Genomic DNA, 11954 nt, shown 5'->3' with positions numbered 1-11954 from the left:
TTCTGGACAGCAGTCATGTCGGCAGTCTTACCCATGATTGGGGTTTTGAGTGATGAACCAGGCTGGGAGTTTTAAAGGCCTCAGGAATCTTTTGCAGGTGTTTAGAGTTAACTCGTTGATTCAGATGATTAGGTTCATAGCTCGTTTAGAGACCCTTTTAATGATATGCTAATTTTGTGAGATAGGAATTTTGGGTTTTCATGAGCTGTATGCCAAAATCATCCGTATTAAGACAATAAAAGACCTGAAATATTTCAGTTAGTGTGCAATGAATCTAAAATATATGAATGTTAAATTTTCATCATGACATTATGGAAAATAATGAACTTTATCACAATATGCTAATATTTTGAGAAGGACCTGTATATCAACAAATAATGTATTTACTTATTTTTTTACCTATGATGTGTAAATCAAAAATAAAATGTGTGTATTCAACCAGTGGCTTTTTATTTTTTCCTAATTGTTCCTCACAATTATAGGAATGATCAATGTAAACACAATGACAAACCCAAAAACAAAGCCTGTGAGATATTGATTGGGTCACAGGCCATATTGACAGAATGGTGAGTTGTTCTACTGATGAAACCATGAATCATATTTCACTGCAAAGCCAAAAGCTATAATTGTAAAGCTACTGAGAGTTCAAGAATGAAGATGGGATTGGTTTTATTCATTTTAACTATTGGACTGCGACTTGGTATCGGCCAGCGCCTATTTTTAAATAACTCTGAGTGGTGTCACGGACAGAATATCTTAAGTGGATCATAGCTGATAACAATGGCGAACATTGCAAGAACATTTGACTTTAACTTCCTAAACAGTTTCAGGAGCAGAATTCCTTATGTGGTTTGATGGGAAGGGTGAAGGGTCCAAGCCTCGAAGTTTTCCTTTCAAAGAACAGCATTGAACTGATGATTAACTTTAAGACTTGTAGCTTTTTAACAAAGCAGGATTAAAAATAAATCTTGCAATCAGTAAAAATAAATAAGCCAGACAATATTTGCTTTGAAAACAATTTTAAATGTTCAGGAAAAAAAATGGCAAATAAAAAAAATTAATGTCAGGATGAGATTTTCTCTCCAAAAAAAAAAGTCTCTTCAGTCACCACGTTATCCATTTTAGTAAAATCGAACATCTACAAGGGATCCTTGTTTGCCTCTAGGGAGCAATGTAACCTGAAGGAGTTTACAACTTTTTATTGTGCTGATATGCAAGAGGAGACTGCATTTGGCTCTGAGCACTGCTATAAAGCAGGTGACTTCTACGAAGACCCCTACTTCTGGCATTTCCACCTGCATAAAAAAAATGAGGTGGACAGAAGCCCTGCCAGATGTACCTTCTTCTCTGTGGTGATGTACAGGTGGCTGTGACTGAGGTCAAAGAAGAGGTTCTTGTTGACCTTCTCCCCAATGGTGTCACCAGGAGCCTTGCTGTAATCCTTTGCTTCTGATGTGAGATGTACCTGGACAAACAAGAAAAGAAGGGCAACACTGTCAGACATGAGCTTCGCCATTAACCTGACACCAGCTCCCTCTGGCAAAGGGTTCAAGAAAATGAAAAGCTGAGAAAAGAAACTGATGAAATAACAGCACCTTGAAGACCTCTCCCTTGTTGTTGCCCAAGAAAGCAATGGTGTGATCATTTTCCACAGCAACAGCCACAGCGGTCAACAGGCTTGAAGTGGTCCACACTGGACCGGCCGTTAAGGCATATCTTGGCTTGCTTGCCAGAGGTGATGGCAGAAAGTCTGCACCACACTTGTAGCTTTCCAGCATGTCTTTCTGTGAAAGGTAGACAATTACACAGAAAGATGACAGATTACCTTTTCTTTGTTTTTTCCTAAACATGATAAACAATCTGACTGTAAATAAACCTGTACTTGTTTGTTGAAAAAAATATATACTGGCCACATATGTGTAAACTAGTTCGTTTTTCTGCTTTTACAGTCATAACCTACATTATCTTCTTGCATTTGAAATGTACAGTTTTAACTTTATACACATCCTATGCCCCCTACCCAAAAAGTCACGTTAGACCCGATTGCGCAGCTTATTTGTCATATGTAGGCTTTTAGACAAAAACTCATTGTTTGATTGTAGAAGTAGCAAAAATTTTAAATCAAAAATTATGGACTATAAGCCCGGTATTTCAGGTAGTTTATAAAAAAGCAGAATTAGTTCAGTGATGGCTTTGTAACACAAAAAGTCAATTAACACACTGAAGGAAATAACTAAAGTAAAATTATTAATTAATACAATGAAAATAAACCTTCATTGAATTTTGATTGAGAACAACTTCTGATTTGATTTCTTCTTTTTTGACAAGTTAGAATAAAAAATTTGCTAGAACATTTTCAGCTGTATTTGTTAAATTGGTAAGCACGCTCAAACGTTCAATCGGACATGAACCTTTTACTGATTTACATAATATGCATCTAATTATCTTGGCCCAGCCAGAGCCTGACTTGATGAAGGACTAAAGATTAGGGTGATGGCAAGGAGGCCCTTCAACCTCAGACTTAGATCTCAGACTTGCATGATCAAAGATACCAGTGGAAACAGGGTTCGATTGCTGCAATGCAAATAAAGGCTTTCCCCCTGTTAATTAAGAAGGGTATACATTATTTCAACAAGACATTTATTGTTCAAAAGCCTTAATGTTTGAGAGATGCCTGTGGGATTTCCTCAAAAACAAACTTCTTGGTTCACATAAAGTGACTAATCTCAATCTGGCAGGGGTATGAATAATTATGGGCTGGCACTAAAAGTTTTAATGTTAATATAGTATCTGACTAAGAGTGCTTTTGTAAATGCCTCTTTAATGACTGATCAATACAGGGGACAAAAAAAAATACTCCTGAGTGGACCATCCATAGTACGTATGCCTAGCCTGAATGCCAGTGATATTTCTTTAAAAAAAATACATTATTTCAAATATTCAAGTACTACTTGTTAGAATTGAACAATTACTATCTACGTATAAACAATCTGCAGATTTTTGAAATCTTACCCCAATTTTTGATGAGCAGAATTCATCTGTTTTCGAAGAGTAGGGGATGTCCACAGCAGGAAAGCCTGAAATCTTCCCATGGTCACTGTAACAAGCGCTGATGATGTCCATCAGCCTCTCATTGATGGAGTTCATGGTATACATGCATAGAGCTGACTTACTGTCATCTTCATCTGAACTTGCCACCATGAAGAGGACCTTATTCCATGAGACTACCTTCCCGTACATACCTGACTCAGTCATTGCCCGTGCCAGTTCTTTTCCCGGAGAAGCCACAAAAGCCGCTTGGACTTTGTTGTATTGATTTTTTGGTCCACAGTTTAACTGAAGTTCTGTGTGAGAGTAGTAGTGGTGGTCGTCTTCGCAGAGACGGGACACAAAGGTCAAGTTTTTGTTATCCGTACCATCAAGAGTCCGGGAAAAGATAAAATACACATAACCGTCCTCTTTGAAGGCATGCCTGAAATCATGCAAGTACTTTGGAACAAATGGCGTCGTCTGTACTGTAGAAGCCTCAATTATGTTCTCAAACACAACCCATTCCTTGTAGTCCTGAAGGATTCGTGTGCTAATGAGTTTTGTACTGTCCAAGCTTCCATAGCCCTTCCCCACAACAAACACGTTGAAAGTTTGTCCATCTTTTTTATAGTAGGACATGACTCCCACCACATTCACATTATCCTCTATGCTCGCCACATAAGTCCTCTCTCCTTTATTGTCACTGTAATAAATCTGCTCTTCCACATTGGACAGGTTGAGGAGGGAGCAGATGCCTCGATAGCGACTGCCACAGACTATAAGTGTACCATTAGATGGATGGATTAGCAGAAGCTTGTTGAGGTTGGACATTGGCTTTATGTCCTGGCAGGCTGAAGCTGGAGGTGTGCAGCTACGCGCATCTTCTTTGGGTCCCGTCTCGGCACGGGCCTGGAGCTTGAGGAAAGGGCCGAGCTGGTAGATGGAGTCATTTGCTCCCAGATAAATACGGCCCGTTTGGGGGTCTTGAACCACATTGTTAATGTTCGTCTCGGAGATGAACTCCAGGATGGGGGCGTTGCTGCTCTCCTCCTGGGCTTGTGATATTGATTGCCATAACAGGATGAGAAGAAGGGAGACCCAGCTTGCCATCTCTGTTGGGAACAGGAAAGGAGGAAGTGTTTTATTATTAATGAAGTTAAACGCATATATCAATGCACTCTAAAGGCCAGAAACAATGGACTCAACAGCATTTGGGTGGTTAACATAGATCCAACACATCAGTGCATATACAAAGAGTTTATGTAAGGTCAGGGTCATGTAAGGTATTAATTTCTGATTTCTGAAACTTAGACAGGTAATTTTTTAGTCACTCAAAAGGTACAGCCTGCTGTCAAAGAGAGAAGCACCATTTAAACAGGGTTAATGCACTTATGTCCAGACAATCCCATTGGACACATTTATGAGTGGTATAAAAAGTGGCATGACAGGTTGAGCAACAAAGAACAACTAGAAATGAACTTAGACATTGTTTACATTATTTATCCAAACCGGTTCAATGTTTATAATGGTGGATAATAAGAGATCCCCTGATATTAAAACGCCATAGTATATTACATCAAAGGTGTCTCACAAAGCCCTGACCAGTTACATTAGCATTACTTTATGTGTTAAAGTAATCTTAAACTAAGAGCCCCTGATATGAAAGCTGAGTGTTTTAAGCTTGGCACCCATGTCTATGTATGAGATTCTTATTTCCAAGTCAAACATTAAGTAGTTCAGGAGCTGATATGTTGTGTTCAAACATTTGCAGACTCAAATTTCCAGAGTTCATGTTTTGTGACATTTTTTTACAAGGCCATTAGTGCCACAAACTTTAAAAAATAAAATACAAATCTTGTGACCCCAATCTTGTTTTTCATCTCTTCTCGTACGATAGACATATCACTACAGCCCTAGGTTAAACACAATATTGGTAGTGAACTGTGATTCATATTTTAAAACATAAAGGTATTTTTATAGTTCAGCTATCAGGGTAAAATCTTTAAAAATAAAACTGCCTCCAACTAACAGCGTGTAGTGTAGGTGTTTGTGTATGACTCAAATCTGTGCTCCACTTATAAAAAGGGCATGCTATTTTGGATTTAATTGAATTAATATCGACAACGATTGCTGTTCTGTTCAGGGAGGTAAAGAAAGATTAAGGCCAAGAATGAGATCTCAAACCAAAACACAGCAAGGCCTATATAAAGATCTTGGATTTTAGCCAGTTTCATTTGCACTTTGTCCTCTCAACTCACAAACACCTCAAAAACAATGTGCTGAGGAAGAACACCGTTTTGTCTCAGGAGAACACGATCACACAATATCAAGTACAGACAACATCAGGTACCAGGCCACAGCAGGTGCCTATGGAGCCCTTGCTCACTGCTGTTTGCCCAAGCTGTGGTAAATATGGAACCGCAGGTGGTTTTGCAGCAGCTATTGCCCACACAACAAATGTGCGTCTATGTTTGAAGGCAGCTTCGAGCTTCCACACTTTGTAGTAGCCTCCTGTCTTATTTCACCTTGTCATTCAAATCCAAAGCCACATTCTGTCAAATGAAAGTACCCTGATGAAACTTGCCAAAGCTGTGTTCTATTGCCTTAACCTGCCATTGTTTACTCCACTAAGTGGGGAGACCATTGATTTGAAACTTGCCTCAAGGGGGGAATGACTTAATTTCACCAGAAACACTCATTTGCATTTAAGTGCCCACAAATCAATTTGATGATTTTCTTTTTCTTTCTCGAGTTACTACCACAATCTTTCTTCTCACCTTAGCCAATCTCCCTGCATACATGTATCATGCCCTTTATTTTACAGGTTAAAATATTGCCATTAAAATTGAAATAGTGAAATAAAATCCCCGTCGTTGCTAATTCAGGACAGAAATGTGTATGCCTGTTTTTTTTACAGCTTTATTTAAAAAGAAAGGGGTAGCCAGTGTTCTGTCAAAAGAGTTTTCTTGAGGTTACACGCATACTGCAGTGTGAGCTTCAAAAAATAAAATAAAATAAAATGGGTGAACCATAATTTCATTTTCAAAGTGACAAAAACTCAATTTCAAAGACATTTCTAGTAGCAATTATGAGCCTGTCTCAGCTTGAAGAGACGGCAAGAAAACTTTAATGTCCAGGTTTTCAAGGAAACGTCACAAAAACCGCAAGAGCTGCAAAACATCCTTGCTGCCACAAACTGTTGGGAAAATAAGCAAAACGCAGCCACCTGGTACTGACAAAGACACGTGTCCTATAGGAAAATGATTAAACACACTGATTTAAAAAATAACAAAATGATCACAGAATTGGATGAAAACGTTTGCTCTTACAAACAAGCCTTAGTGAGTGCAGATTCAAAACACATTTAGCAATTCTTTTCAGTAATTTCATTGCATTTCCTTACAACACACTAGTGTTTCACAGAAAGCTGATATTTAAGCAGTATTTGATAGAAGAATGTAGGCATACAACCTTTACTGGGATTGAATGGGTAGTCCCTGAACAAAACATGTGATGTAAAAGAAGTTTTATGCTTATTGTTTAAAACTGGAAAGAGGAGGCAAACCTGTTTCAATCATTAAAAACTGAAATACCACAGACCTATGTCAGGACTTGAAATAAAACATTTATCAATTTATATGGAGAGAAAAAAACCTGAGAGTTAAGTTTGACTTTTTGAACTTCCAAAAATAAAGAGACAGATCTCCGTTCCAAATCTAAAAGCATATTATATATCATCTAGAGATGCAAAGAGGATATGGCTATTGATCAGAATCTGGCAAGCAATTTGTCAGGTTTCAGCTTGATTGGTACCTGGAATCTGAAATTAAAAAGCTAATCTTTTTCTGACTGGTCAATGCAACATAAGTAAGGGCTACTTGGCCATGGTAAGAACACCCTCCAGTGTGAACGTTCCTACAACACTTCAAGTCATCTCCTTTCAGTAGCAGAGAAGTGTTTTAAACTACGTCAGAGATGTAAGGAAACTGTATTCACTACACCATTGTATGTCAGGATATGTCTACAGTTCATTTGCAGAGATATCTGGAAGAGAGTGAGAAATAAGGCAGATTAAAGGACACAGCAGAAAAGGATCTACATTCTTGGCAGAATACACAAGGAGACTACTGTTTTAGTAATCCTACCTGTGCTGATCATGCTTAACGATAAATAAGAAGCTAAAGAAAGTTTAATATCTGAATTCTAACAATATTACCTTTTAAAAAAGGTAAAAACCATGTTTTCCTTTACACACAGAGTGACATCATCCTCTCTTCTAATATAAATAATGACAACCAGAAAGTAAAACAAAAAACATTTTAAATGCTGTTTATTATATCTTCTTATATTCACAGTTCTTTAAGGGAAATCTGAATCAAACTAAAATGTATATTGGCAATTCAAAGATTTACAAAAAGGATATAAAACTCCGGCACAAAACTGTAATCTTTTTCTAATCTAAACTTAGAAAGATTTATCTAATTTCAACCAGACTGTACAGCAAAATGTAAAGAAACTGAATCAAGACAAAACATAAATGTAATTCAAAATCTGACAGGAGATGAAGAACAATATAGAAATGCACTTTAGACTAAATTGCAAATTTTACATTCAGAATGTGGTGTAAAATTGCCAGCAAAATTGTAAAGGAAAGCGATCAACCATTATTTAGGTGGGTATCATATGACAGGAAATTTAGACCTAATTATTATAACTGAAAATCAATAAAGAGGAAATTGCATCAGGCAGACCCACCAACTCGACTCCAGAAGATCCAAAAAGGAAGACAAATGAAGGAAATGGACTACTGTACATGTAGAAAGAAGGTCAGAACTAAGACAACATACTGGGATTCAGAATTAGCAGGATCTTCTATGATGTCCATTGTTTAAGAAGGTTTGAAAGATAATAAAACTTAAGTTACCAAACTGATAAATGAATTAGAAAGCCGTCTGTATTTACCATTATAAACAGAAAATTAGGTTTTTCAAAGCCACTAAATATTAAAATATTTTTTGAATATGAACAGACCAAACAGGTATTGCTACTGGCCACTATTTTACTCACACACACAAACAAATTCACATAAATCCACTTGTATTTTCATTAGCTCAATTCTTAATATGAGATTTATAGATGGTTTAAAGAGCTGAGGACAGATTGCAGCCTAATAGGGGTGGTACAGGTGAATTAGGAGCCATTCTCTTCAGACCAGCCCACGTCTTTTTTCTTCAAATATGTGAAAGCTTTGATGGGGGAGCATGGCAACTGGGCATGTTATTCGACATTTGTGCCACATCAGCCTCCTGCTAATGACGCTTCAAATGGTCTGGAATAAATATAATGAAACACATCAGGTGCTAATGAAGGTGGCACATATGAAAAATGTCATCCTGTGAAGAAGAAAATATTATTGTTGAATACAGCAAGCTTTACAGGGGTGACGAACTGACGCTGAATTAGGTATCTAGTCCAATTTATCCCTGTATTACACTACATTTCAAAGAACATATTGAAGAGAGAAGTCTCAAATTAAAAATGCAGTTATCCTCGACTACATGAATATCTAGTAATAATGGACTCCCCCCCCTCACCCCCAGTTAAAGTTTAAGATAAATGCATCTTATCCTCTTAAAACATGCAAACCCACATATATGAAAGGCAGGTAAAGAACCTAAATAATAATTAGTTAATTTAATTCAATCTCTATCTGAATACTTATGTTTGACATCCTAAAGGTGGTTGGCTGAGGAACAACCAGTTCATTAAAACATAATTTGAAAAAAAACTAATGAGCTGAAAGAATTTAACTGGTAGTAGTAAATCTGCCAAAAAAAAAAAAGTTTCTCCTCATCTTGCCTTGGGGACGCCTAAATGACAACGAGAGGTTGTCACCAGAGGTGCACCAAGACAAAAAATGTCTCCAACTGATAAGTGGAGGAAAAAAATCTGATATTTTTCTGATGACTGAAAACCTCGTATGTAAGCGTGACCAGGTTGTGCCAACCACAACGCTCTTCAGAGAGAAAGCTAATTTTTCGCCACCAGCGAGGTGTTTACAATATAAAGTCAGAGGAAAAAAAACGATTTTTAGTTAAAGAAACTAATCCCTAAGGAAGCATGTCAGCTGTTCATTCAGGCTTATCCAACAGATAGACTTCAACAGGTGCTGCTCATTTCGGGTTTTTGTCATTCTGTACAGTTTTGGCTGTTTTGGGTTTTTTTGTTGTTGTTTTTTTACCAACTTCTTCAGGTACAAAAAGGAGACATCTACCTGAGTTTGCTTGAAGAGCTGTTAGATGTAACCGAGTAAAGAAATGGTTCACCGCTGAGCTCGCTCGTGGATATAAAGCCAGCAGGCAATATAGCGAAACTCCCATGTCTTTTCTCATGAATGGCTGTTTAAATGCAGCACAGAAGGCTGGGTGTACAATTTAGGAACTACCACATAATCTCTATAGTCTGGGTGTTAATATCACCATTTTGTCAAATGATTTAGGAAACACTGCAGCAGATGTTGTGGTGTGTGAGCTGTGGTGCACCAGCTGTGGTATTTGATGCAAAGAGGGTTATGAAAGTAGGAAAACTACAACAAGTCTTAGATTTTACTTACATCCAGTTTCAGTTGTGCTCACTAATACATTTTCTTCAATCTTCGCATGCATAGCTCCTTTTCAACCTCAGGGTTCCACATAGCTCTTTGAAATATGTTGTTTGAAACAGCCACACAGTCCAACTGTTTTTACTATGTATTTGAACCCTACACAGTCCTTTAAGTTCACACTCATTCACCGATAGGCATAATCGGGTGCAACCTGGAGCTGCAGTGGTTGCCCAAGGACACCCAGACATGACTACTTTACCAATGATCTACAGTCGCCCAAGGCAACAAAAATCACTCAGTTGGGCAAAGGATATAATGATAGGTTGAGTCAAAATATGCTCTTTCTTAGAGTTATTCTGCATTTTGCATTACAATGCAGCACAACAGGCCTGGACAGTCAAACACTTTGCCTAGCTAGAGATGCACATAGAAATGGACAGTTGGTTACAAACTCAAAAGTTCAATGTTTTTTCCCCAATCAGTGAATACGTAAGTGTTACCATGTTGCACTAAAATAATCTGCAGTGTAGGAGCTGTTACTAAGGGAATAAAACTCAATGTTTGCCATTTTCCATACAATGTTTGAAAATGAAGTTGGAGAAACAACAAAAAGTACAAAAAGTTATTTAAAAGGAAACTGCATTTTCTGCAAATGAATATTGGCCGTTCACTCACGCCGCTACATCAGAAAGCAAGGCTGGTACTGATATTTTTGCTTTTGCAGCTTCAGTCGTTTCCCACCTAAAAAAGTCAGGTTTGAAATAAAGTCTTTTGGCACTGGAAGATAATTTGTACCAACAGTGAGGACATTTTGGGCTAAATTAATCTGGAGCAGATGTTAGCAAATAACAGGAAGGTTAAACATTTAACTGAAAGTTGATCTGTTTTACAGCTTCCAACTTCTGTCGTTCATGGAACAGACCTGGAATGGGCTGGATTGTGAAATGTTGGCAGAGAATACAATCAGTATTATAGTTCTTAAAGATAAATCTGAATTGATAAAACCTAAAGATTGAATATCTGCCACTAATGTCCGTTTGATACGTCTCGACTAATAATTTTCTCGACTTATTCAGTTTCAAGAGATTTCTGATTGATCCGATACATTTTAAACAATAAGATCTTACAGCCAAACCTCTGCAATTGATTGGCCAACTGAGCAACCCACTAAAAACTAATGACATGAGGTGGTGAATACATTTTACCTTGAAGACTTGATTAAGGGAAGTGACATCCTCTTTGTACCTCAGGGTTCTTAGTTAAATCTTACAAGAAAAACTCTTAGGACACTATTTACACAGATTTATACACACCTCATGAAGGCATGCCTCTTTGTTAGCTTGCCAAGTACTGCGTGCGCACACACACACACCTACCTTTTGTTGGCATACATAACATAATTTCTTTTAGTCACTTGCAACAGGTTAGGGCAAGCCAAGACAAGAGAGGCAGCTCTCAGGAGAGGAAAATGACAGATAATTGAAAAATTGTAGGTGTACACGCAACATGCATGCAGTCTCACACAGGCTTTGAACTACATGTGCACACAGCAGTTCATGCACTGACTCAGGCTGGAGTGCTGACGAAGTAATCCCCCTCTGACCACACAGAGACACTCCTCTCCTCAAACTGCCATGCTGTGTTTCTTTGACACAGGGGAAGTAAAACCCAGCATGCAAGCTCGCATGCCTATGATCCAATCCTCTTGCCATGAAGAAAATCTGCCAACATGGCTGGAAGAGTGAGCCAAAGATCATACAGGATAAAATGATGGGAAACATTGGAGGGGTAGAATCAGTTGTGATTCGATCAGCCGCACAAACAGTTTCGAACTGATGACCTGGCAGGTTTTACACCGAGTGCTGCCTTGCACATTTAAACAGATACAGAAACGGATGTCATAGATAAACAAAAGACATGCCACACAGAAAATATAATAGGATATCACCCCATGATGGGATCATTCACAATCAGCACTTTCTTTACAGAAGAGCTGGTTTCAACAGACACCAGCTCCAACATTGACGTGGTGGCTATGTTCCTAATCATAGTGCATTTACTGATGTGAAAAGAGAAAAGGCGGAATGCAATTAAATTACTGTCCGGTACCCCAGAGGCTTCAGTTTTGTGCAAAGAGGGATGCATAGGGAGGTCTCCAAGGGGTTAGATATAATGCCTTGGAAAAATATTAATAGCCCTACAGCTTAGCAGGATTTGATGTGATAGATCAATCCAGAAGGAATCCAGCAACCCAGAAGGAAAACCTGTTGAAGCCTTTGAAGGGACTGAGACTAGAGTGATGGTCCACTTTCCATCAGGG

General features: G+C 38.1%; 1 protein-coding gene across 2 annotated transcripts in view; it reads right to left on the bottom strand.

Annotated features, from left to right (window-relative positions):
• plxnb2b (plexin b2b) overlaps nt 1–11954 on the bottom strand; it is a 179969-nt gene that overhangs the window by 61631 nt on the left and 106384 nt on the right. For both annotated transcript variants that reach the window (XM_047387797.1, XM_047387788.1), the window contains exons 3-5: nt 3013–4142; nt 1596–1784; nt 1340–1465 (exon numbers count right to left, since the gene is read on the bottom strand). In XM_047387797.1, the coding sequence (XP_047243753.1) occupies nt 1340–1465; nt 1596–1784; nt 3013–4140 (1443 nt within the window). In that variant the 5' untranslated portion in view covers nt 4141–4142. The remainder of the gene's footprint in view (nt 1–1339; nt 1466–1595; nt 1785–3012; nt 4143–11954) is intronic.

The sequence above is a fragment of the Girardinichthys multiradiatus genome, chromosome 2 (assembly GCF_021462225.1).
Source record: "Girardinichthys multiradiatus isolate DD_20200921_A chromosome 2, DD_fGirMul_XY1, whole genome shotgun sequence".
Lineage (NCBI taxonomy): Eukaryota > Metazoa > Chordata > Actinopteri > Cyprinodontiformes > Goodeidae > Girardinichthys > Girardinichthys multiradiatus.
The sequence above is the reverse complement of the archived record's forward strand: the minus strand, read 5'-3'. Positions and strand labels throughout refer to the sequence as shown.